The sequence below is a fragment of the Panthera tigris genome, chromosome D3 (assembly GCF_018350195.1).
Source record: "Panthera tigris isolate Pti1 chromosome D3, P.tigris_Pti1_mat1.1, whole genome shotgun sequence".
In the NCBI taxonomy this organism is placed as follows: Eukaryota; Metazoa; Chordata; class Mammalia; order Carnivora; family Felidae; genus Panthera; species Panthera tigris.
Window position 1 is genome coordinate 9,185,365 of NC_056671.1, and position 24,404 is coordinate 9,209,768.

Below are 24,404 nucleotides of genomic sequence, written 5' to 3' on the forward strand. Positions count from 1 at the left end.
GTGACAGCTGATCTATGCCTTCAAAAACACAAAGCAGGAATTAAGTAGGGGGAAGTAGAGGGTTAGGTCTAAAATAGACTTGAATATCACTAAGATAAAAATTTTCCAAATTGTACACTAGTCCACAGACCTCCCCAGGGTAGTGGAATTGGAAGCCAGAGGCATATTACCCTTTTTTTACATTCCTCTGTTCTGTATGACTTTTTATACTATAAGCATATACTAAACCACATAATACATAAATAATATTAAAGAACAGTACAAAGAAACAAGATGGGGAATGAAACTGGACCCTAAACAAAAATAACTCAAAATGGATTAGGGATCTAAATGTGGGATCCGAAACCCTAAAAATCCTAGAAGAGGGCACAGGCAATAATTTCTCTGACAATGACAAAAGCAAAATAAACTATTGGGACCACATCAAAATAGCAGAAACAGAATCAAAGGAAACAATCAACAAAACTAAAACAGAACCTACTGAGTAGAAGGTATTTGCAAAAGCCCTATCCAGTAAAAAGTATCCAAAATAGGGGGGCCTGGGTGGCTCAGTTGGTTAAGGGTGCGACTTCGGCTCAAGTCATGATCTTGCAGTTTGTGGTTTTTGTTTTTTTTTTTTTTTTAACGTTTATTTATTTTTGAGACAGAGACAGAGCATGAACGGGGAAGGGTCAGAGAGAGGGAGACACAGAATCCAAAACAGGCTCCAGGCTCTGAGCAGTCAGCACAGAGCCTGACGCGGGGCTTGAACTCACGGACCGCGAGATCATGACCTGAGCCGAAGTCGGACGCTTAACTGACTGAGCCACCCAGGCGCCCCCAGTTTGTGGGTTTGAGCCCTGCGTCGGGCTCTGTGCTGACAGCTCAGAGCCTGGAGGCTGCTTCAGATTCTGTGTCTCCCTCTCTCTCTGCCCCTCCCCCTGCTCACACACTGTCTCTCTTAAAAATAAACATTAAAGGGGCGCCTGGGTGGCTCAGTCGGTTAAGCATCCGACTTCAACTCAGGTCATGATCTCACGGTCCGTGAGTTCGAGCCCCGCGTTGGGCTGTGTGCTGACAGCTCAGAGCCTGGAGCCTGCTTCGGATTCTGTGTCTCCCTCTCTCTCTGCCCCTCCCCCGTTCATGCTCTGTCTCTCTGTCTCAAAAATAAATAAACGTTAAAAAAAAATTTTTTTTAATAAACATTTAAAAAAAAATTTTTTTAAGTATCCAAAATAATAAAGAACTTCTACAACTCAACACCAAAAAACAAAACAAAACAAAACAAAAACACAATTAAACAATGGGCAGAGGGGCACCTGGGTGGCTTAGTCAGTTGAGCATCCAAATCTTCACCTCAGCTCAGGTCACGATCCCAGGGTCGTGGGATTGAGCTCTACAGATTCTCTCTCCCCCTCTCTCTGCCCCTCCCCTACTCATCCTCTCTAAAATAAAAAAACAAAATTTTTAAAAAAGGGCAGAAAACATGGACATTTCTCCAAAGACGACATAGAGATAGCCAGACACATGAAAAGATGCTCAACATCACGCATTATCAGGGAAATGCAAATCAAAAACCACAATGAGATATCACCTCATACCTTCAGAATGGCTAAAATTAACACCACAAGAAACAACAAGTGATGGCAAGGATGTGAAGAATCCTTGAGCACTTTTTGTTTTTTTAGTAATCCCTACGTGCAAAGTGGGGCTCAAACTCCAGACCCCAAGATCAAAAGTCACATGCTCCACCAACTGAGCCAGCCAGGCACCGTCCCTTTCTTTAAATAAAAAAATAAACAAATAGATAAATAAATAAATTTCTTATTTAAAATCCTTGTGTACTGCTGGGAATGCAAACTGGTGCAGCCACTGTGAAAACCAGTGTGGAGCTTCCCCCAAAACTTTAAAATAAAATTACCATACAATACAGTAATTCCGCTACTGGGTAATTTACTCAAAAGAATATGAAAACACTAAATCAAAAAGATACATGTGCCTGTTTATTGCAGCATTATTTACAATAACCAAATTATGGAAACAGCCCAGTGTCTACTGATACATGAATGGATAAAGAGGTGGTATATACAATGGAATATTATTTAGCCATAAAAAGAACGAATTGCCATTTGCAACAACATGGATGGATCTAAAGAGTATAATGCTGAGTGAAAAAAGTCAGAGAAAGATAAATATCATATGATTTCACCCATACATGGAATTTAAGAAACAAATGAACAAAGAAAAAAAAAAAAGAGAGAGAGAAAGACACAAACCAAGAAAAGACTCTTAACTACAGACAACTGATGGTTACTACAAAGGAGGTGGGTCGGGGAGGGTGAATGGGTGAAACGGTGATGGGGATTAAGAGAACATTTACCATGATGAGCAATGAGTAATGTATAGAAGTGCTGAATCACTATATTGTACATGTATATCGAATATAACACTGTATGTTAACCATATTGGAATTAAAGTTTAAAACACAGACACACAGACACACAGACACACAGACACACACACACACACACACACACACAAAACAACAATCAATCAATAGTAGTGTTCCCTGATTATCCCAAATCTTCAAGTAACAAAAATGATTACACAAAGACTACACATACTAGAGGTTAAAGCATTAGTTATATTTTATAAAATACTGAGGTTTTTATCTACATATATTTCTGCAAAGTATTAAAACAAGATACATGTTAGAAAAGAAAAAAAAAACAAAACCAGAAACGAGATGGGGATAATGAACACAGTAAGGGGCCAAGATGTGTGCACAGGCACAACAAAATAAGGAGACAAATGGAGGCGCTCTCAGGCAAGAGGGAGAAAAAGGAGTAAGAGAGAAATTCAAAGGGGGGTGGGGAGGGCCTAGCTGGCTCAGTCATTAGAGCATGTGATTCTTCATCTTGGGGTCCTGAGTTCAAGCCCCACGTTGGGCACACAGCTTACTTAAAAAATAATAAAATAATAATGAGAGAAATGCAAGGAGATGGGGCACAGGGAACCTTTATCTAGATTAGGGATTCTTAACCTTTCTTTTATCCATGGATCCCCCTTAGCATTTGGGGGGAGCCTATGGATTTAAACGCATAAAATAAATCGGAAATCAAAAGAGATCAAATATAATGAAATGTAGGCATCAAAATCTGAAAATCCAAATCAGTGCAACAGTAATACACATGCTTCTTTATTAATGCATTAATCTATAAGATCTAACAGCAAATTTAATACTATAATTTTCAAAAGGTGAGGAGCATAACATGTCAAGATATCTACATCTATACAAGTGATATGAAATTAACTGAGTTCTATAAGTGCTAAAGTCACAGATACTGCTAATACTAACGATTTGTTAATGGAAAAGAAATGCTAAATTTCTTTTTTGCTTGATTGTAAGTAATCTCTACACCCCAGGTGGGGCTCGAACTCATGACCCCGAGATCAAGAGTCACATGTTCCACTGACTGAGCCAGCCAGGCACCCAGAAATGCTAAATTTCAATCAGAAACTAGTGAAAACAAAGATGTAATATTTTTTCCCATCCAAGTTTATCAATGCCCTGAATCCTCTCCATGAACCATTTGGGAATCCATGGATCCAGGTTAAGGACTCTGCCTATATGTTCTGAAAAGCAAGAAGAAAGAACATTCTGTGATAGATAAAGGAAATGAGGTGAGAGTAAGGAATCAAAAAGGGTGATCACAGGGGTGCCTGGGTGGCTCAGTCAGTTAAGCATCCAACTTCGGTTCAAGTCACGATCTCACGGTTTGTGAGTTTGAGCCCCGCATCGGGCTCTGTGCTGACAGCTCGGAGCCTGGAGCCTACTTCGGATTCTGTGTCTCCTTCTCTCTCTGCCCCTCCCCAACTTGTATTCTATGTCTCTCAAAAAAATAAATAAATAAACGTGAAAAAATTTTTTTTTAAAAAAGGGGGTGATAAAGGTGGCAGAAACAGGTTTAAAAAAAAAAAAAAAAAAAAGAAAAAAAAAAAGATGGCCATGGAAAGGTCAGAGTCCTAAAAGGGACAGGAAAAAAGGGAGTAGAAGAGTAAAGATTAAGCTGACCATGATCAGAGCAGACCCTGGGCGGGGGGGGGGGGGGGGAGGGCACTATGAAAGAAAAGCAGTTACAGATGATGACAAAGTCATGAAAGCAGACGGCTAAAATAAGATAGAAATGAAAGGTACTGAATAACATAGCTTAGAAGACGTAAGTTTACACAGGAATAGTGTTCTGTTCCAAATGACCAACCTGAGAATTAATTCTTACAACATCTACCATTGCAAAAACATCTGAAGGTATCAGGGTCCCAGCCACAAAACCATGGGAAACTTGAATGCATTTCAAAGGTTTATACTCTTCTGTTCTAAACACCAATCGGCTACAGTTATAAAATACACCAGACAACAGCACTTGCCCACTAAAAAATGCAGCACCAGATACGTTCCATTATGAATGACCACAACTATTTCCTAATTTTAATTCTGGGCATATCAAACAGAACTATTTAATATTTAAAATGCTAACGGATGCATGAGTCAGTTTAGAGTCCAACTCTTGGTTTCAGCTCAGGTCATGACCTCACGGTTCTTGAGTTCGAGCCCAGCATCAGGCTCTGCACTGACAGTGTAGATGGACTCTACTTGGGATTCTCTCACCCCACCTCTCTCTCTGCCCTTTCCCTGCTCTCTTTCAAAATAAGTAATTATGTTTTTTACATGCTATAAGTAGTTTATCTGATATACCACGGAGATGACATTGTATTACCACAAAATTCAAGTCTTTGAGGTTAGATAGATCCATAGAAAGTCAGCCCCAAAGTTTTTTCTTTACCTGGAAAATTTGGGAGAGACAACCAACTGGGAAGAGCTAATACAAATTATTAAAAATAAAATATACCTCATCCTGACTTCAGACATGGCAGGGTCAGGACAAGAAACAAGGATCTCTCTCTGCAATGCACATACCACCCCCCACCCCCCGCCCCGAAAGAAGCAACAAAGCCATCTCTACTTGTATCTTCTTGTGCCAGCAGGTGAAATTCTCAACCAAACACCTGTCTTTCAAAGTCTTTTGTGGAGAGATGCCCGAGTGGCTCAAGTCAGTTAAGCATCCAACTTTGGCTCAGGTCATAATCTCAAGGTTTGAGGGTTCAAGCCCTGCGTTGGGCTCTATGCTGACAGCTGGGAGCCAAAAGCCTGCTTTGGATTCCGTGTCTCCTTCTCTCTCTCTGCTCTTCCCCCACTCGTGCTCGGTCTCTGTCGCTCTCAAAAATGAATAAATACAAAAAAAAATTTTTAGGGGTGTCTGGGTGGCTCCATCAGCTGAGCGTCTGACTTCAGGTCAGATCATCACTCATGAGTTCGAGCCCCACATCAGGCTCTCTGCTGTCAGCATGGAACCCGCTTCGGTTTCCTGTCTCCCTCTCTCTGCCCCTTCCCAGCTCATGCTTTCTCTCTGTCTCAAAAATAAATAAAACATCTTTAAAAAAAAAATTTTAAGAGGTTAAAAAAAAAAAAAAGTGTTTTCTGTATGGATGTCTAGCTGGCTCAGTAAGTGGAGCATATGACTTCTCAATCTTGGGGTTCTGAGTTTATGCACCATGTTGGGTATAGAGATTACTTAAAAATAAAATCTTAATTTAAAAAAAGTCTTGTTTAATAAAATAAAATACAAAAGTGGCAAAACTGTGACTTTCCAGTAGATGGGAGAGGCTAACATAAGGAAGAACACACTGGTCCACAGTCACGTGACACCCAACAACATTGTTACAGGATAGGACACACCAACACAACAAAATTAACAGAAGGCCACTTGTATCCCTAAATCTTATACAAAATTTTAAGTCATTTAAAATAATTTCCTACTATAATAGAAAAGGATGTCATTTTTTCAAACAGAGAAGAACCAATTAATCCTATCTTTGCCTCTAGGGCACTGAGCAAGGAAAATGAGTTTTGTGACCCACAAGCAGAAAGGGGGGTGTTTTTACCCTGGTTAGCACAAAAATAAAAATAAATGATTCTCTAAGGTATGGTATCTTTTAATCTTACGGTTTCAAACAAGTTGATTTGATACTACTCTTCACAAATGAATACATTGTACACATTGATATAAATCCAAATACATATGCATTTCTAACACACACAATACGAAAAGCAAATTAATTATTTTAAAGTAACTTCAAATAGACTGTATGTATGTATGTTTTAATACTTAACTCCCTTACCTGTGTTTCTGTCTTTTCTCACTTGTGTAAGAATCATTTGGGCCTTATGTTAAAGTTAACACTTAGGATTTTGTTTTTTATATTTTAAAAGAAAATTAAAATGCCTAGAAGGATATTAAGATTGCCTAGAAGCAATCTTCTATAAGAAAAATATAATCTGGATATGTCATGTTGTAGGAAAGCCATTTTTAGAATGGCTAGAAACAACTGCTTTCTTGAGTTTCCTGAAAATCAGTGGTAATTCCAGTTTCTAATAGTCTTATGGCAATATGTCTAAGTAAGGAAAAAACAAAACTAGCTTTCCTCTGATTTGAATGTAGTAAGTATAAAATTTTTTAAATATCAATTGGGAAATAAATATATGTTGGGTACCACCTTCTATCTGTACAACATAATGCTAGCCACCATGGGGAGTACACATCCCTAGTTCTATAAACTATGTTTCTAAACTGCAGAAAATTGTAATGCATTAGGAGAAAAAAGATGTCACACACAGAGTATAGGAATGCTGAGTATTCGGTACATGAGGTAAACAACTGGCTCTCCAACTTTGTTCCATGAACCTTATGATTTCTTACGGGTACCTCAACAGACAAAAGGAAAGCTGGATAAGTCAAGGTTCTAGGACACCACTCCCTTCCCAACTTTCCTCTCACCACTACTTTGTTGTAAACATGTTCAACGTGACATTTCATTGGAGGCAGGGGAAAACAAACTACTGTGCTATAAATAAAACAGTAAATTTTAGTAGTCAGGGGCACCTGGGTGGCTCAGTTGGTTTAGCATCTGACTCTCAGTTTCCCCTCAGGTTGTGAATCCAAGGTTGTGGGGCTGAGCCAGGCGACAGGCTCCGCATTGAGTATGGAGGCTGCTTAGGATTATCTCTCTCTCTCTCTCTCTCTCCCCGCTCCCCTCTGTCCCTTTCCACCCGCTCTCTCTCTCTCTTACACTAAGATAAAAAAAGAAGGGGCGCTTGAGCGGCTCAGTCGGTTAAACGTCCAACTTCGGCTCAGGTCATGATCTCACAGTTCGTGAGTTCGAGCCCCGCATTAGGTTCTGCGCTGACAGTTCAGAGCCTGGAGCCTGCTTCAGATTCTGTGTCTCCCTCTGTCTGCCCCTCCATTGCTTGCACGCTGTCTCTTGCACGGTCTCAAAAATAAATAAATATTTTTAAAAATTTTTTTAATAAAAAAAGAAAAAGAAAAAAGAGAAGTTCCCCTGGGAAGGGCCCTGAATGTTAAGGTACAGCATCTCAACTTTATTTTGTAAGCAACAGGGGATACTGTAGATTTTTAAGAAATGAAAATAAAAGCAATGCTTAAGAATTTCTTTGTGCTAATGTCCAAGACTGACTGGAAGTGACAGGATCTGGAAGGAAGTTAACTAGGAAATTACAGTAATGTTTGGATACAAACTATCCAGGGAAACAGAGAGGAAGAAAAGAATGAGGATGTGACATTATCAAGGAAAAGTTTACAAAGCAAGGTAAAAGGAAGAAAACAGTAACTTTCTTCCCAAACATAAGCCAAAATAGTCCTTGTGTCTGTTATTTCACTACAAGCAGTTCAAGAAAAAGGATGGATGAAAAAGATGGGACTACTTTGGAAGTGTACTATGAGCTAAAAGGGTAAATCCAGTTCAGCTTACATAGTCTCTAAGACTCAATCTAGACTAGATATTTTAGGTTGTCCACTCTTACTTATCATTTGCTTCAAAGGAAAGAAAGTTTTGGCTTTTATCTCCAAAAGTTGTTTTATAAAATACTGTTACTTTGAAACACAACAAATATCTGACCCTCTAAAATATTAACTACAAAGTTGTTTTGGTTATTGCAGACAAGGAATTTTACAAAGCAGACGTGCATAAATGGCATAATCAGTGGAAAATTAATAAATAAGCAATACAGAAGCAGAACAGACAAGCTCAAAGTATGTTCTCACTTAAAGCTCAAAATTTAGTGTCTATCCTACTAAGAGTCAAAAGAAAGATTTACATTAGGTATAAAGACTGTAAAACAATACTGCTCTAATCTGAAAACGAGAAACAATTTTTAAATTTCATTTACAATAACAAATTCCATTTTGGATTTTTTTTAATGTTTATATTTGAGAGACAGATACAGAGTATGAGCAGGGGAGGGGCAGAGAAAGAGGGGGACACAGAATTTGAAGCAAGCTCCAGGTTCTGAGCTGCCAGCACAGAACTCGAACCCACAAACTGTGAGATCATGACCTGAGCTGAAGTTGAAGGCCTCACTGACTGAGCCACCCAGCCGCCCCCATTTCGGGTATTTTTTATCCAAAAAAATAGAATACTTAGCAATAAAGCTATCAAGAGAAGTGTGAACCTTGTACACTGGTAACTACAAAACATTTCTGAAGAAAATTAAAGATGACCTAAGTAAATGGAAAGATGTATTATGTGCTTCGACTAGAAGATTTATGGTAACATATCCCAAAATTATCTCTAGATTCAATGCAATCCCTATTAAAAATCCCGGCTGTCATTTTGCAGAAATTGACAAGATGATCCTAAAATCACATGGAAATGCAAGGGACTCAGAACAGCCAATCTTGAAAAAAAACATACTTGGAAGATTGACACTTGAATTCAAAACTTACTCAAAGGTACAGTAATCAAAACAGTATAATACTGGCATAAGGACAGATAATACAAATCTATGGGATATCACTGAGAGTCCAGAAGTAAATCTTTACATTTATAATCAATGTAACTTCAACAACAAAGGTGCCAAGACAGTTCAATGGGAAAAAGAACAGTCTTTTCAAAATACTGTACTTGGATATGCACATGTAAAAAACCATGAAGCTGGAGCCCTACCTCAGACTTCATGTAAAAATTAACTCAAAATGGATCAGACACCTAAATATGAGAGCTAAAACTATAAAAATCTTACAGGAAAGCAGAGGAACAAATCTTCATAATCTCGGAGTAAGCAACTTGCTTAGATAGGACACAAAAAGCACAAACAACAACAAAGAAAACAAAGATAAACTGGACTTCATCCAAACCGAAACCTTCTGTGCTTTAAAGGACACCAGCAAAAAAATGAAAAGACAACCCGCATAATGGGGAAAACATATCATGTCTGATAAGGGGATGAATGGTATCCAGAATATTTAAGGAATTCTTACAACTTAGTAATAAAAGATAATCTAATTTAAAGTGTGGGCAAAGATCTGTATAGACCTTCTTCCAAAGGAGATTATACACTTTCGATAAGCACATGAAAAGATTCACATCATTAATCACTACAGAAACGCAAAACAAAACCACGTGAGATAGTACTTCACAACCACCCACCAGGATAGCTATAATAAAAAAGACAGACAACTGCTGATGAAGGGATAGAAAAACTGGAGCCCTCATACTGCTGATGGGATGGTAAAATGACACAGCCACTCTCAAAAACCATCCCAGCAGTTCCCTTAAAAGGTTAAACTTTGAGTTCTCACATATGTCCGAGCAATTCCACCCCTAAGTATATGCTCAAAAGAAATGAAAACAAAATATCCACACAAAAATCAGAACATCAATGATCCCAGCAGAATTATTCATGACAATCAAAAAGTAGAAATAAATGAAATGTCCATCAACTGATAAATGCGTAACTAAAATGTAGTATACCCAGAATGGACCTAAAAAGCATTACACTAAGTAAAATAAATCAGAGAAAAACAAGTACCATATGATTTCACTTCCATGTGGAGTATAAAAGACAAAACAAATGAACAAACACAAACAAAATAAAAACGGGGCGGGGCGGGGGGGCCTGGGTGGCGTAGTCGGTTAAGCGTCGAACTCTTGATCTCGGCTCAGGTCATGGTCTCACAGTTCTTGAGTTCAAGCCCCACATCGGGCTCTGCACTGGTATTGCAGAGCCTGCTTGGGATTCTGCCTCTACTTCTCTCTGACCCTCCTCCACTTGTGCTCTCTCTCTCTCTCTCTCTCTCAAAAAATAAACTTTAAATTTTTTTTTTCAAAAAAAAACCCCAAAAAACGGGCACCTGGGTGGCTCAGTCAGTTGAGCATCCAACTTCAGCTCAGGTCATGACTGTACAGTTCATGGGTTCGAGCCCTGCGTCAGGCTCCGCGCTGACAGCTGACAGCTCAGAGCCTGGAGCCTGCTTTGGATTCTGTGTCTCCCTCTCCTTCTGCCCCTCCCTCCCTCTCTCTCTCTCTCCCAAAAATAAGTAAACATTAAAAAAAGGGTTGTTGGTTTTTTGTTGTTTTTTTTTTTTTTTTAACAAAAAACAGAAAGCTAAACACAGAGAACAAACTGGTGGTTGCCAGTGGGGAGGTAAGGAAAGCACACAATAGATAAAGGGGATTAAGAGTCTCAAACTTCAAGTTATAAAAGAAGTCACAGAGATGAGAAGTACAGCATAGGGAATACAGTCAATAATATTGTAACAATGTATGAGGACAGATGGTGACTACACGATACCTGTCATGGCAAGCACTGGGTAATGTACACAAGTGTTGAAATCAATGTGAGGTACTTGAAATTGATATAACATCGTATGTTATTTATATGCCAATAAAAATGTAGTATACCCATACAATGGATTATTATTTGGCAATGAAAAGATTCACTGATACGTGGATGGATGAACCTTAAACACATATACTAAGTGAAACAAGCCTGTCACAAAAGGCCACATATTGTATGACTCTATCTTTTTAAAAATTTTTATGTTTATTTATTTATTTTGAGAGCGAGCGAGAGAGCACAAGCAGGGGAGGGGCAGAGAGAGGAGAAAGAGAATCTCAAGCAGGTTCTGCACGGTCAGCACAGAGCCCAGTGTTGGGCTTGAACTCACGAACCATGAGATCATGAACGGAGCTGAAACCAAGAGACGGAGGCTTAACAGACTGAGCCACCCAGGTGCCCCTTTCTCTGATTCTATTACTATGCAATATCCACAATGGGCAAACCCACAAAGACAGAAAGATTAGTAGTCGTCCAGGGCTGGGGAGGTTGGAACCAAGTAGGGACTGACTGCTAAAGGGTGTGGGGCTTTTTAGAGTGAAGATATTCTAAAATTAACTGTAGTGACAGATTCTATGAATATACTAAAAAAAACTGAATTGTGCAATTTAAACGAACTATAATGTATGTGAATTATGTATCAATAAAACTGTTATTAAGAAAAATCCAAGGGGTGCCTGGGTGGCTCAGTCGGTTAAGCGTCCGACTTCGGCTCAGGTCATGATCTCACGGTCCGAGAGTTCGAGACCCGCGTTGGGCTCTGTGCTGACAGCTCAGAGCCTGGAGCCTGTTTCAGATTCTGTGTCTCCCTCTCTCTCTCTCTGACCCTCCCCCATTCATGCTCTGTCTCTCTCTGTCTCAAAAATAAATAAACTTAAAAAAAAAAAAATTAAAAAAAAAAATCCAATATTGCTCTCAACAGTCCAAAAAATGAGGACTAGGTCACCTTGGTCCCCTCCCCAAAATTACCTTACCAAAAGGCAACTCAAAATCTGGAGATATTTCAGGGCTTGAAATCTTTTATTTCCACAATGCTGTCTTGTGACTCAGCAATGAGGGAAAATGCCAGTATTTAAATAGACAAATCTTTACTTCTTGGCAAAACTATGTGCCCAAAGGGGACAGAAGATACACTTTCTGAGAAACTTCAGGATAGTCAGGACCCTGCACTGCCATGTCCTGACCTTAACCGAGGCACGCAGTTCAAGAGATGACACAGAAGCAGGAGCTTCCTGGTGTTCAGGATTTGGGGCTTGATGCCTACTGTACTGATGGTTCAAAATAATACAGCTACCAACAGGAACAAAGTTTCAAGCGAGAAACACATTCATTTTTGTCTAACTTTAGTTGAACAGGCATTCATTTTGACAACTTTCAAGTAACACTGGTCACAAAACAGGCAACTGCTTATTCTGTCAGGCCTATTGCTCTGCATCCAAATCTATGAATGCACATTTGACTGGTAATAATGTATCAAACCAGTGATCATATTATCATCTGTTTTATGTTAACCTGAAATAAAGTACCTAAATAATGTCTTTGCACATTATCTTGTTTAAAGCTAGTAGTAAAATACAGACTTTCTTACAGACAGTGCTTATTGATCTCAGAAACTGAATCATAACTGGTGACTTAAGGCTGTAGTCATTTCTTCTCTTTTGAAATGACAACCAAATGGTAAAATCAGAAAAACTTCAAGGCTACAAAGCCTCAAATTCCTTTAAAAGAAAAATTACATAAATCAGATTTTATTGTGGACATAATTCACTTTTAGCATCTGATAGCATTTACTCATATGGAAATAAAGACTGCATCGCTGTAAAAGCTACCTTGGAAAGACTGAAAACGAATGTCATCCACTTAAAAGCATAGCAACACACTTTTTATAAAGACTACACAACTTCAAAATGCAGCCTTAAAAAAAAAAAAAAGACAGGGGGAGGTCTCTTCTTACTGATCACTATATGCAACTATGAAAAAAAAAGTCATTATTCTCTGCTCTCTGACAACAAAATTACATGGCATAGAGTAGTACTTACTTTCTAACTGTGATTTCCATAAAAATTTCTGAGTCCCAGAACTCAAAGTAAATTTACCACTCAAGGAAAAAATGACAGAACCTTAGCAAGAAAATGGAGATGGAGACTATCAGAACAGCTGTAGCAGGTAAAATCTAAAGGATATCAACTTCAAAAGTGCAAATACAGTGGAAAGAAAGCAGCGATAACACGCTTTCTGAAACACAGTAAGCCACCTAAAAAAAATTCTTTCCTGAGCAAAAAGCAGCTCCAAGGAAAAGGATAGTATATCATGTTGGGAGTCTTTAGTTTCAGTCCAAACATCACCTACTGTGTTAAAACTAAATTAATAAATATTAAAATAACAGACTCTATGGTTTTCTAGTTAGAACCAAACCAAGCCTGGGGTCTCTGGGTGACTCAGGTGGTTGACTGTCCAACTCTTGATTTCAGCTCAGGTCATGATCCCAGGATCATGGGATTGAGCCCTGCATTGGGGTCCTCACTGAGCACAGAGCCTGCTTAAGATTCTCTCTGTCTCTCTCTCCCCCTTGCCCCCTTTCCCCAGCTTGTGTGCGCGCGCGCTCTCTCTCTCTTTCTTTTTCTTTTTTTGAGAGAGAGAGAGAAAGAAAAAAGAAAACAAACCACCCAAATCGTTTTCTTTTGTTCTTTTCTGAGATCTGGTCCAAGTTCCCTTTTGACCAAAGTCTGGAAAGAATTAACTGATATGAAAAAGCAAACCCTGGGGTGCCTGGGTGGCTGAGTCAGTTAAGCGTCCGACTTCCGTTCAGGTTGTATCTCACAGTTCGTGAGTTTGAGCCCTGCATTGGGCCCTCTGCTGTCAGCACAGAGCCCAGTATAGATCCTCTGTCCCCCCCCCCCCCTCTTTTTCTGCCCCTCCCCTGCTCATGCTTGCTCTCTCTCAAAAATAAACATTAAAAATTAGGAGAAGAAGAAGAAGCAGCAGCACACCCTAAATACCATTCTTGTTAAACACAGCTTGCAATTTAATTTGTCTCTGTCCCACATATGGAGCCCAATAGATAAGCCTAGAATGTAAGTAGGAAACAGGACAATCTCAATCAATGCAACATTTAGAAAGTGCACAGGGTATAGGGCTTCCACAATAAATGGCCCTAAAAATGCTTCTGATGCTACAGTATTTGAACAAAAGTTTAAAGTGCTTAGAGTCAGTAGCTCTTTGTAACACTAATTTATGCCAAAATACATTAATGATGAAGAAACCTCACATTCTTCTTACATAAAATGATTATATTTCATAGTACTATGATATTTTTTAAATCCCTGAGAGAAAAATATATACAACTTAAATATTAAAAAGCAGTTCTTGGGGCACCTGGGTGGCTCAGTTAAGCGTCTGACTTCGGCTCAGGTCATGATCTCACAGCCTGTGGGTTCGAGCCCCGTGTCAGGCTCTGTGCTGACAGCTTGGAGCCTGGAGCCTGCTTGGGATTCTGTGTCTCCCTCTCTCTGCCCCTCCCCCACTCATGCGCGCGCTCTCTCTCTCTCAATAATAAACATTAAAAATCTTTCAAAAAAAAAAAGGCAGTTCTTACTTTCTTGATTAATAAACTCTATAAAATGTATATATTGGATTCTCTAAACTTCAGGCAAAATATTTTTAAGATAAAATATTTCATCTTATTTTTACTAACCCACTACATAACACAAAAACACTGCAACTGGTAACATAACATTTGAGAAGCAATTTTCTTAAAAATCTAAATACGGAGAATTAAAAATGGGACTGAAATATTCAGAAATTTTACCATTTAAAACACTACTGTAGAAGACTTAAAAATCAACCAAGCATCAGCAATAAAAATTTAAACCCAGAAACCGTATTTCTTTGAAAGATCTAAATGAAGGAGCGCCTGGGGCGCCTGGGTGGCTCAGTCGGTTGAGCATCCGACTTCGGCTCAGGTCATGATCTCGCGGTTCGTGAGTTCAGGCCCTGCGTCGGGCTCTGTGCTGACAGCTCAGAGCCCGGAGTCTGCTTCGGATTCTGTGTCTCTCTCTCTCTCTGCCCTCCCTCGCTCATGCTCTGTCTCTCCCTGTCTCAGAAATAAATAAACATTAAAAAAAAAAAAATTTTTTTTTTTTTTTTTTTTTTTTAAATAAATGAAGGAGCACCTGAGTGGCTCAGTCAGTTAAGCATCCAACTCTTGGTTTTGGCTCAGGTCAGATCTCATGGTTTGTGGGTTCACAAGCCTGAGTTGGGCTGTGCTGACAGCGTGGAACCTACTTGGGATTCTCTCTCTCCCTTTCTCTCTGCCCCTCCCCTGCTGTTTCGTGCTTGTGTTCTTTCTCTTATAAAATAAATAAATTTTGAAAAGATCTAAATGAATATCAATAGTCAAGACTCCACACAATCAAATGCACACCAAATTCTACAGCAAAGCGCGATAAATAGAACACAGAACTAGATAAAATGGAAACCCACTACGTAAGGCTTGTTTCGCTTAGATTCCACAGAATGTAACATTTCTATTTCTCATATTATCTCCAAAAGAGATCAAAAGAAACTCTAACAAGATGCCAATAGAAAGATACTTTGTGGAGTGGGGTATCAGGATGGTGACACAGTTTTCAGCTTCTTCATTAGGCTCCTGGTTCAGAGCTCCATTTTGACAGGGGAGGAGGAGTCTTTAATCTCTGCCATCAGAAAGAATGAAATGGGTCTAATCATTGTTAGACCAATTTTTTTTTATAAAAGGTACTGTTTTAATCTCAAAAGTTAAAGAGAGAGAAAGGAAAATGGAAAGAAAGATTTTGTCGAAAACCTGGGGGTGGGTGGGTGGGGGAAGTAAATTCAGAAATGTTCAGGAAGCAAAAAAACAGAATTTGGGAACTGAACTGCCATTACTATTCAATATTCTTTTGACAACTTAATTTTACAGCGAAGTGTTGAGAAATAAAGAAAAAGTTGGTAAATAAAACTAATTCCAATTCTTACAGCTGTACAAACACCTTTCTGTTTCGTTGGCAAACATATAAACTGTCCTTATGTAAATTAGAAGAACAACTGTTCAAGTGCACATGCTCTTAAAACTCTCTTGATCTGGGTAAAAAAGCAATTTCTATTTACAGTCAAATGTAATAGAAATTAAAATGCAGATCATTTATCCACATTCCCTCACTGTCCCGCTTTATTACTACTTTTTACATATGTGCTATTCCTGAGACTTAATGGAGACCGTACAGAGCAAGAGAAAAAATAAAACTAAAAGCAGACAGTAACTAACTGGGTATACCAGCATTACATAATACTACCAAGTAAACTGTCTTCCTGGACTCATCTGAATTACCTACTAGACAGCTCAAAAATGCTACTTGTTTTGACTTAAACGGTCCCCACTAACAGAGTGTAAGTTGTTTTCTGACTGTCTATCATGTGCCGGTAATTAATCTTGCTCACTTTTCCCATTTAGCAAGCTGACAGATTAAAAGTCATTATTACTTTGAAACTGCACTTCTTTGATTACCAGTGAGGTGGACTACCTTTCCATACGTTTACTGGCCATCTGTAAAACTTCTTTTATTCGATTTCCCCCAGTTTGCAGCATGTCTTCTAAAATTTTTTTTTAATTTTTTTTTTTTTTAATGTTTATTTATTTTTAAGAGAGAGACAGTGTGAGAGAGGAAGGGGCAGAGAGAGGGAGACACAGAATCCGAAGCAGGATCCAGGCTCTGAGCTGTCAGCCCAGAATCCGACGCGGGACTTAAACTCATGGCCCCAAGATCAAGACCTGAGCTGAGATTAAGAGTCGGATGCTTAACCGACTGAGCCACCCAGGCACCCCTCATGTCTTCTAAAATTTATGATACTTTTAGACACATCTAAGTCTTGCAAAAATTTTTGCTTTGGTGGTCATGCTTATAACGTCCTTCCCCATCTCAAAATGATATAAATTCACAAATCTGCTCTCGTATTTCTACATGACTGGGTTTTTTTTAATTACTTCTTTTTAACCATTTAGGGTTTATTTTGATGATGGGTATGAAATAGGCATCTAATTCCCCCCAAATGTTGTACCAACACCATTTCCTAAATAATCCACCTTTACCATAGATCTAAAGTGTTATCTTTATCATATATTAACAAAACACCCATATGAATTTCCTCTGTTTTAGATTCTCTATTTTTTGCCACTTTGACAACTATGTTTTAATGCTAATACATTTTAATGTTTGGTAGGGCAAGTCCTCCCTTCATGAGTCTTGTAGAAAAAATTTTCCCAAATTCTTCTGTTAATAAATGTTACCTTATAAATGTAGGAATCATTTTCTCACTTTCTATAAAGATAGAGATGTTATCTTTAGCGATTACGTTGAGGAAAAAAGACAACTTTCAAGTGTTACATATTTCCATTCAACGTACGGCACGTTTTCTCCATTTAGTAAAATCTTTTATGTCCTTCAGCAGTGTTTTCATAAAAAATCTTCAGCCTATTCACATGTACTATGTTTGTCTCCACATTCTTCTAAGTTCTGTTCCTATTGAGAATGTTTTCCTTTTATATCAGTAGCTGATTAATGACGCTGAACAGTGACCAGTAATGTCCATATGTATCTTAAGTCAGACCTTCCTCTTATTAGTACTAAACAATATTTTTATTTTGTTTATCTAAATAAAATCCTATTTTATTCTAGTGGTTTTGTTTGCTTTTTATTTTTACTTATTTATTTTAGTGTGTTTATTTATTGTGAGAGAGAGAGAGAAAGAGCGCGTGTGAGCACAAGAGGGGCAGACAAAGAGGGGGAGAGAAACAGAATCCCAAGCAAGCTCTGCACTGTCAGCACAGAGCCCTATGTGGGGCCTGAACTCAAACTGTGAGATCATGACCTGAGCTGAAACCAAGAGTCAAACACTTAACCAACTGAGCCCACCCAGGTGCCCCTATTTTGTTTTTAATAAATGAAGAATTATTGTTTTGACCTTGGCATACACATGGAAGAATACAGCAGAGTTTCCATATGCTCTAAAAACACATAAAGAAATGAAATTTTAATAAATCAGGTATTTTAATAAACATGCAATATTTCCCTATTGTACTTCAAACTACTCCATTTGGTGTTTCATCACCCGTTCTACTATATCTGTTTATTTTATCACCTGTTCTACTGTATATGTTTGTTTGTTTTTATCACCTGTTCCACTATATATATATATATATTTTTTTTTTTTTAACTGAATAATCTCTGTATAAATCTCCATACTGGCCTCAGTAAATGCGAGTTTCCACTTAACTACTTGGCCCCAGTATGGACACACATCCTTCTCTCACTAGCCCACAGCAAAGCTGAAACAGTAAACTCTCTAATGGTCCAGTTTTAACAGAAGAATATTAAAACAGTTACTCAGCAGGCTCACTAAAAAACTAGTCCAAAGCCCACAGGCCCACACCAACTTCTTTACAGCGCTTTCCTGCACAGTTCCTTGGATAGCCCCCGGCCAAGACCACCTGCTTATCCATCACCCCATCTGCCTACCCACCACAGGGCCTACCCTCCCTCCTGCCACAGGGCAGGCTATTGATCTTGAGCACTTGTTCAACTTTACAGCTGCTTGCCTGTCCAACATTAGCACCTCCTGCCCATCTACAGAGCCTACTGCCCTACTAGAACACCACCCATGAATGAATTTAGAGCACATTTAAATTGATCCTCAGAATTTAAGTCTTCCCAGGTCATAGCCAGCTGAGATTTGTCTCTTCTTAGATATAACTGACATGGCATTCCTAATATCATGCCCTTCAGAAGAGATAATTCTCTGTTACTCGTAGGACCTTGCCCTATAGAGCTACAGGACAACCACATGAGAACACAATAGTGCCACACCAGAATAAAATAATCTGTATGACTTTCTCACTACCCTCTTATCACACATTCACAGTCCAACTTCTTCCAACTACTACAACCAATACAATTCTTCATGTCTCTGAACTCTGTTTGGAATTCAATGCCACTAATTGTAACATTCCACTTTTCTTGAATTCCTTCACATGCCTTGGTATCTCCAACTGCGAAAATGCCTGGAGCGGAGCTTCTTAATACGGAGTACATGAACTCCCTAGGGAACTGTGAACACTACAGAATTAAGTGTAAAAGTCCATGTGCACAGTTTTTTCTAGGGTGAGGGTATACAGTTTCACTAAGTTCTCAAAAGGGACCCAAAATAGATTAAGTCTTGAATTTCTCTGTACTGTCTATAGCAACAAGCACGGCAACGAACACAATCCAGAGCTCAATAAGTATTTGCTGGCAGGCTGTATACGTAAGACTGCTTCTAGTTTTCTCACTCTTTACATAAAATAGTTGTTTGTTTTTTTTAAAGTATGTGTAAGTCCTAATTTCATTCACTCAAAACAGACATTTACAATTGTGCCTGTCCTATGCACAGAAATACTATACTAGGCTCCAAGGATTAAAAAAAATTCTACAAAGCTCAAAGTATAATAGGGGAGAAACATAATTATAATACAACGTGGTGTAAAGGCAAAATACAAAGATGTTGGCAATAGGCTTATATATGGTAACTGAAATTAGCAGAGTATAAAACAACTGATACACGGTAAGAGCAGTGGGCAAAGAAACAAACACTGGGAACACAAACACATTTAAGAGCACTTTAACAGATATAAAGCCCAAGAATGAGCACAGAAGGAGTGATGAATAAAACACATGAGAAACAGAAGAGCAGCTTTCTGAAGGACGAAATCAACAGTGCCAAAATCAATATTAAGTCTGAAAAAGAGTACAGAGGACCTACGAATGAGGCGTTACTGGTAGCCCCAGAAGCTTGTAAGTTGTGAATATAAAAGGCAGGTTACCATGCGATGAGTCCGTAGAAACTAAGAGTCAAGAAGTTTGAGTAAGAAAGGAAGACAGGATAGTAAGTAAGAAGAGTCCAGGACAAAAAGGAATTCTTTTCAGGAATAGAGGGGCTTGAATAGGTTTTTGGGTTAAAGCGAAGGAGCAACTAGAGAGGAAGAGGTTGAAGAGTCTGGAAACAGAGGTGACAGAAAAGAGCAAGAACCCAGGAATGGTGGAACACAGTCAAAAGCATGACTGGAGAAGTTGAGATTGAACAGGAAGTGAAATATCCCACCTACTAAAACCAAAGGAAAGAGAGTAATGATAGCAAGGGGAAGATAAAGTTGTAGGTAAGGGAGGGGGCAAATAGTTGAGGATGGAGATCATTCCCAGTAACTTAATTTTCTCATATGTGATTTTTCACTTATTGTGACAAAAGAGCTGGAAAGAAAGTGATTCTTCAAACTAAATCCAATTCGAACGGTCACAAACAAGGACTTAATGAAATTACACAATACTAGATTAGAGTCAAAGCATGAGTTTAGAGACAAAGTATATTCTATGTTATTTCACCAAAGACAATACAGTACGTATTTCTGATCAGCCCTAACAGACCAAACGCAGCAGGAAAAAAGATCTAGGACAAGAATTGGCAAGATTTTTTTGTAAAGGACCAGGTAATAAATATTGTTTGGCTTTGCAAGCCATATAGTCTCTATTCCAACCACTCAACTCTATCCCTGTGTCATGAAAGCAGCCACACACAGCACAAAAATAAGCAGGTATATTGTGTTACAATAAAACTTTATTTACCAATGAGTGAATCTGGCCCACAGGCCTGAAGTTTGCTGGCCCCTGTTCTCTAGACTGAGAACACTTTTTCTTATTTTTTTATTTTTAGCGTTTATTTATTTTTGAGATAGGGAGAGACAGAGCATGAACGGGGGAGGGTCAGAGAGAGAGGGAGACACAGAATCTGAAACAGGCTCCAGGCTCTGAGCTGTCAGCACAGAGCCTGACGCGGGGCCTGAACCCACGGACCGCGAGATCATGACCTGAGCTAAAGTCGGACGCTTAACCGACTGAGCCACCCAGGCACCCCTAGACTGAGAACACTTTTAAGGAAATGAAGCAGTAGAAAGAAGCGTAAGTTAGGAGAATGAAGAAAGACGAGCAGCCAGAACTAAAATGTAGCTGAGATATTAAAGAGCAAAATATAAGAAAAGCAGCAAAAGAAAAAGCAGAAAGAGAATGAAGGAGAAAATCAAGTGAGAAAGGAAAACTGGAAACAGGAAAGTAAAAAATGAGTAGAGATCATACGCCAATTCCAAAGTAGAAAGATGCAGAGACAAAAAGCAGCTGAATGCCCTACAAAATAGCAAAATGAAGAGGGGAAAATAAGAGCATCCCATATCTGCCTGCAATGGAATTCAGATAACGGATAAAACACACACAAATTTTCCAGTGATAACCTGACGGTCTAATTGTGGGTGTGCAAAAGGAATCCACAGCTTACAAAATGCAGAGTTACTCTTCATTTTGCCCACAACTCAAACTGGTAACATGTATAGCGTTCAAGAGATCACATTAAACTTACCCATCATATCATAAAAAACAGATCAATTATTTCTAGGCCTTTTATTCACTTGCATATGTGTACAAATGTGACAACTTTAAAAACCTAGTAAAACAAAAAAACTTACTAAAATCAGTAGTCAGAATTAAGAAGTTAAAAGCCATACTAACTTAACTTTTAAAAGTTTCCCCAAAATAAAGCCAAAGATTTTAAAAAGAAAAGAATCTTGAATAATCTGCATATTTATACTATACAGGAATTTTGTTTACTTTTGGCTTTGTGGGGAAATCCCTTAAGGTAAATGCAGGCTTATTCTGACTAAGCTAAACAACAAATGAGACCACATAATTTATGTCACAATAGTACAGTGTTCAAGAACATGAGTTGGGGGGTTAGAAGCTGCTAGGTTTGTGTCTTCACTTTACCAAGTTACTTAATCATGTCTTAATTTTTTGTAATTAATGAACCATGCCAATTAATTACCCTAAAAAGTTTTTTCTATACTAATAGCATCTCCAAAATAATATTTATAGAGGGCAAGGATAGTATTAATACTATCTGCCAGGACAGTATGAAGAATCTGGCTTAAGAGACCTGAAATCCTTCGGGCACCTGGGTGGTTCAGTGGGTTAAGCGTCCAACTTCAGCTCACGTCATGATCCCACAGCTCATGAGTTCAAGCCCCACGCTGGGCTCTGTGCTAACAAGCTCAGAGCCTGGAGCCTGCTTCAGATTCTATGTCTCCCTCTCTCTGCCCCTCCCCCACTCACACTGTCTTTCTCTCTCAAAAAAATGAATGTTTAAAAAAAAAAGAGAGAGAGAGAGAGAGGGACCTGAAATCCTCAACACATGACTTAATACTATTTTCAGGATACCATGCACTGGACACAATTGTATAATTCACTAAACCACTACAGTCTTTAAATAAAATACCTGAAATTACTCCACTATGGGATGTCCTCATCAAGAAAACTATATTTTTATGTATATAGCAAAATACATCCATCCCGTTATGAGTGTACTGAATAGTGTCAAAGTTGTCGCTCTGATCTTTTTTCTTGGCTTTCTACAATGAACACAAATTACCTAAGAAATAAAGACATAATAAAATAATAAAATAAAATAAAAAATTTAAGACATTAATTTTGAAGAGGATCAAAGAATGGGATGCCACAGATATTTCCAAGTAACATTTATCTTTCCAAATTTAGGAAATGCTAATTCACTTTAAGAACAAAAGACAAAGCGTATTGTAAATGGCTATTAGCTAAATGGCCTGGTACCCAACAGAGTAAGGAACATTTTGTTGTTGTTGTGACCACTACTTTTTCCAGAGTGCCATGTACTACTAGATTCAACTAAAACTGTATTTTCCCTTTCAGCTTATTATCCAAAGTCAATTTTTAAATTTAAAACAGTGAAATACTTCAACAGTGTAAGCATAAATATAATTTTGTGGTCCTAGGCATAAATAAGATCAACTCCAAAGGCAGCAACGAAAAAAAGACTTGTTTCCTTGTATGGGCCATTGAAGGACTCTTAGACAAAGAGTTGTAAATCAGAGACACAGACATTTGAGAAGGTACAAAAACAGAACACAGTGCTTTCTCCAGCACTGCAAACCAGTTACAGGTACCTAGCACTGCTAGCTTCTGAAAAAACAAGCTAACTATAGGTGAGAACCTTAAGAGGTCCAAAGGAAAGGCTTTAACTTTCTGGTGGCTTGTAATTTCTAAAAAACAATGCAGAAAAATGAGCGCAACAAAAACAGCTGAATGATGAAAATCAAAAACTGTGGGGAGTTACAACTCACAATGGAATTGACTATAGAATCTGACCAGAAAAAATCAATTTAAGAATTTTTCAGCCAAGGGACCCCTGGGTGGCTCAGTCGATTAAGCGTCCTACTTCAGCTCAGGTCATGATCTCACAGTTCATGAGTTCGAGCCCCACTTCGGCTGTCAGCTCAGAGCGTGCTACAGATTCTGTGTCTCCCTCTCTCTCTCTACCCCTCCCCCATTTGTGTACATACGCTCTCGCTGTCTCACTCTCTCTCTCAAAAATAAACATTAAAAAAAAAGGTTAGAGCCAAGTTCAAAATTGCCCAGAGCCTTTCAATGTGATACTAAACACTCAGCACCGCATATACTCTCCAAATGAGTAACAGTAATTCCCATATTTTCCTCCTCAATGGACATTTGAAATGGACTAAATTTTAATATAACTATGTCATCCCTTTTAGTTTTTCAAAACAGTCCCATACTCTGAATGTTTTATTATTTTTTTAATATAATTTGTTAGCAAATTGGCTAACATACAGTGTGTAAGATGTACTCTTGGTTTTGGAGGTAGATTCCTGTGGTTCATCGCTTACATATAACACCCAGTGCTCATCCCAACAAGTGCCCTCCTCAATGCCCATCACCCATTTTCTCCTCTCCTCCACCCCTCCTGAATGTTTTCTTAAATACACATGTTCTACTTATCTTTTTCATCTTCATTAAGCCACTGTTTTTCTATCCATAGCTCTCTGCCCATTCTCTCTTACTCATATGTTATTTCCAGGTCATAAAACTATAACATTTATGGAACTATAAGCATGATAAAACTACATATGCATTATTTATAAACATCTTAAAATGAAAAGTTTATGAACTGAAGGCCAAATGGGACAAGAAATTTCAGTTGAGTATAATCAGTAGCATTCTTGACCATGAAACTATAGACTGAAAATCCCTTACAAACTTTAACAGAACACAAACTGTCATTATTTATCCTAAAGTATCAAGGAATCTTCCTCTGAAGTTTTAAATATTTTCCAACAAAAATGCATTAAAATTCCCATTTGTCCTAATCAGGTTACTCTAAAAAAAAAAAAAAAAAAAAAAAAAAAAAGTCTGTATAATCAATGCATAAAGTCTTTGTTTGAATAAATCTTATAAACCATGACACATATTTAGGAAATCAAAATTCACCTCTTCTTGCATAACTGGAGTCCATGTCTTTAAACTGTACCACAACAAAGTCTGAACACTTGAACAAAATACTCTCCATTATTTCTTCACGTTTTGGCCCCGAACTGGATTCCATACTTTTCTCATGTGCAGCATCAAGTACCAAATCACACTAAAATGAGAAGCATGAGTAAATATTCAAAACACTTATAAAATATAAGAATTCTTCAGCATATCAAGGTACTATTTCTTAAATGCCCTTGACAAAAATAATCTATCTCAAGAGA

At 38.3% G+C, this 24,404-nt stretch overlaps 1 protein-coding gene across 7 annotated transcripts in view; it reads right to left on the reverse strand.

Annotated features, from left to right (window-relative positions):
* Window positions 1–24,404, reverse strand: part of ATXN2 (ataxin 2) — a 126,006-nt gene that overhangs the window by 64,733 nt on the left and 36,869 nt on the right. For all 7 annotated transcript variants that reach the window (XM_042961874.1, XM_042961875.1, XM_042961873.1 and 4 more), the window contains exon 5: window positions 24,139–24,289. In XM_042961874.1, the coding sequence (XP_042817808.1) occupies window positions 24,139–24,289 (151 nt within the window). The remainder of the gene's footprint in view (window positions 1–24,138; window positions 24,290–24,404) is intronic.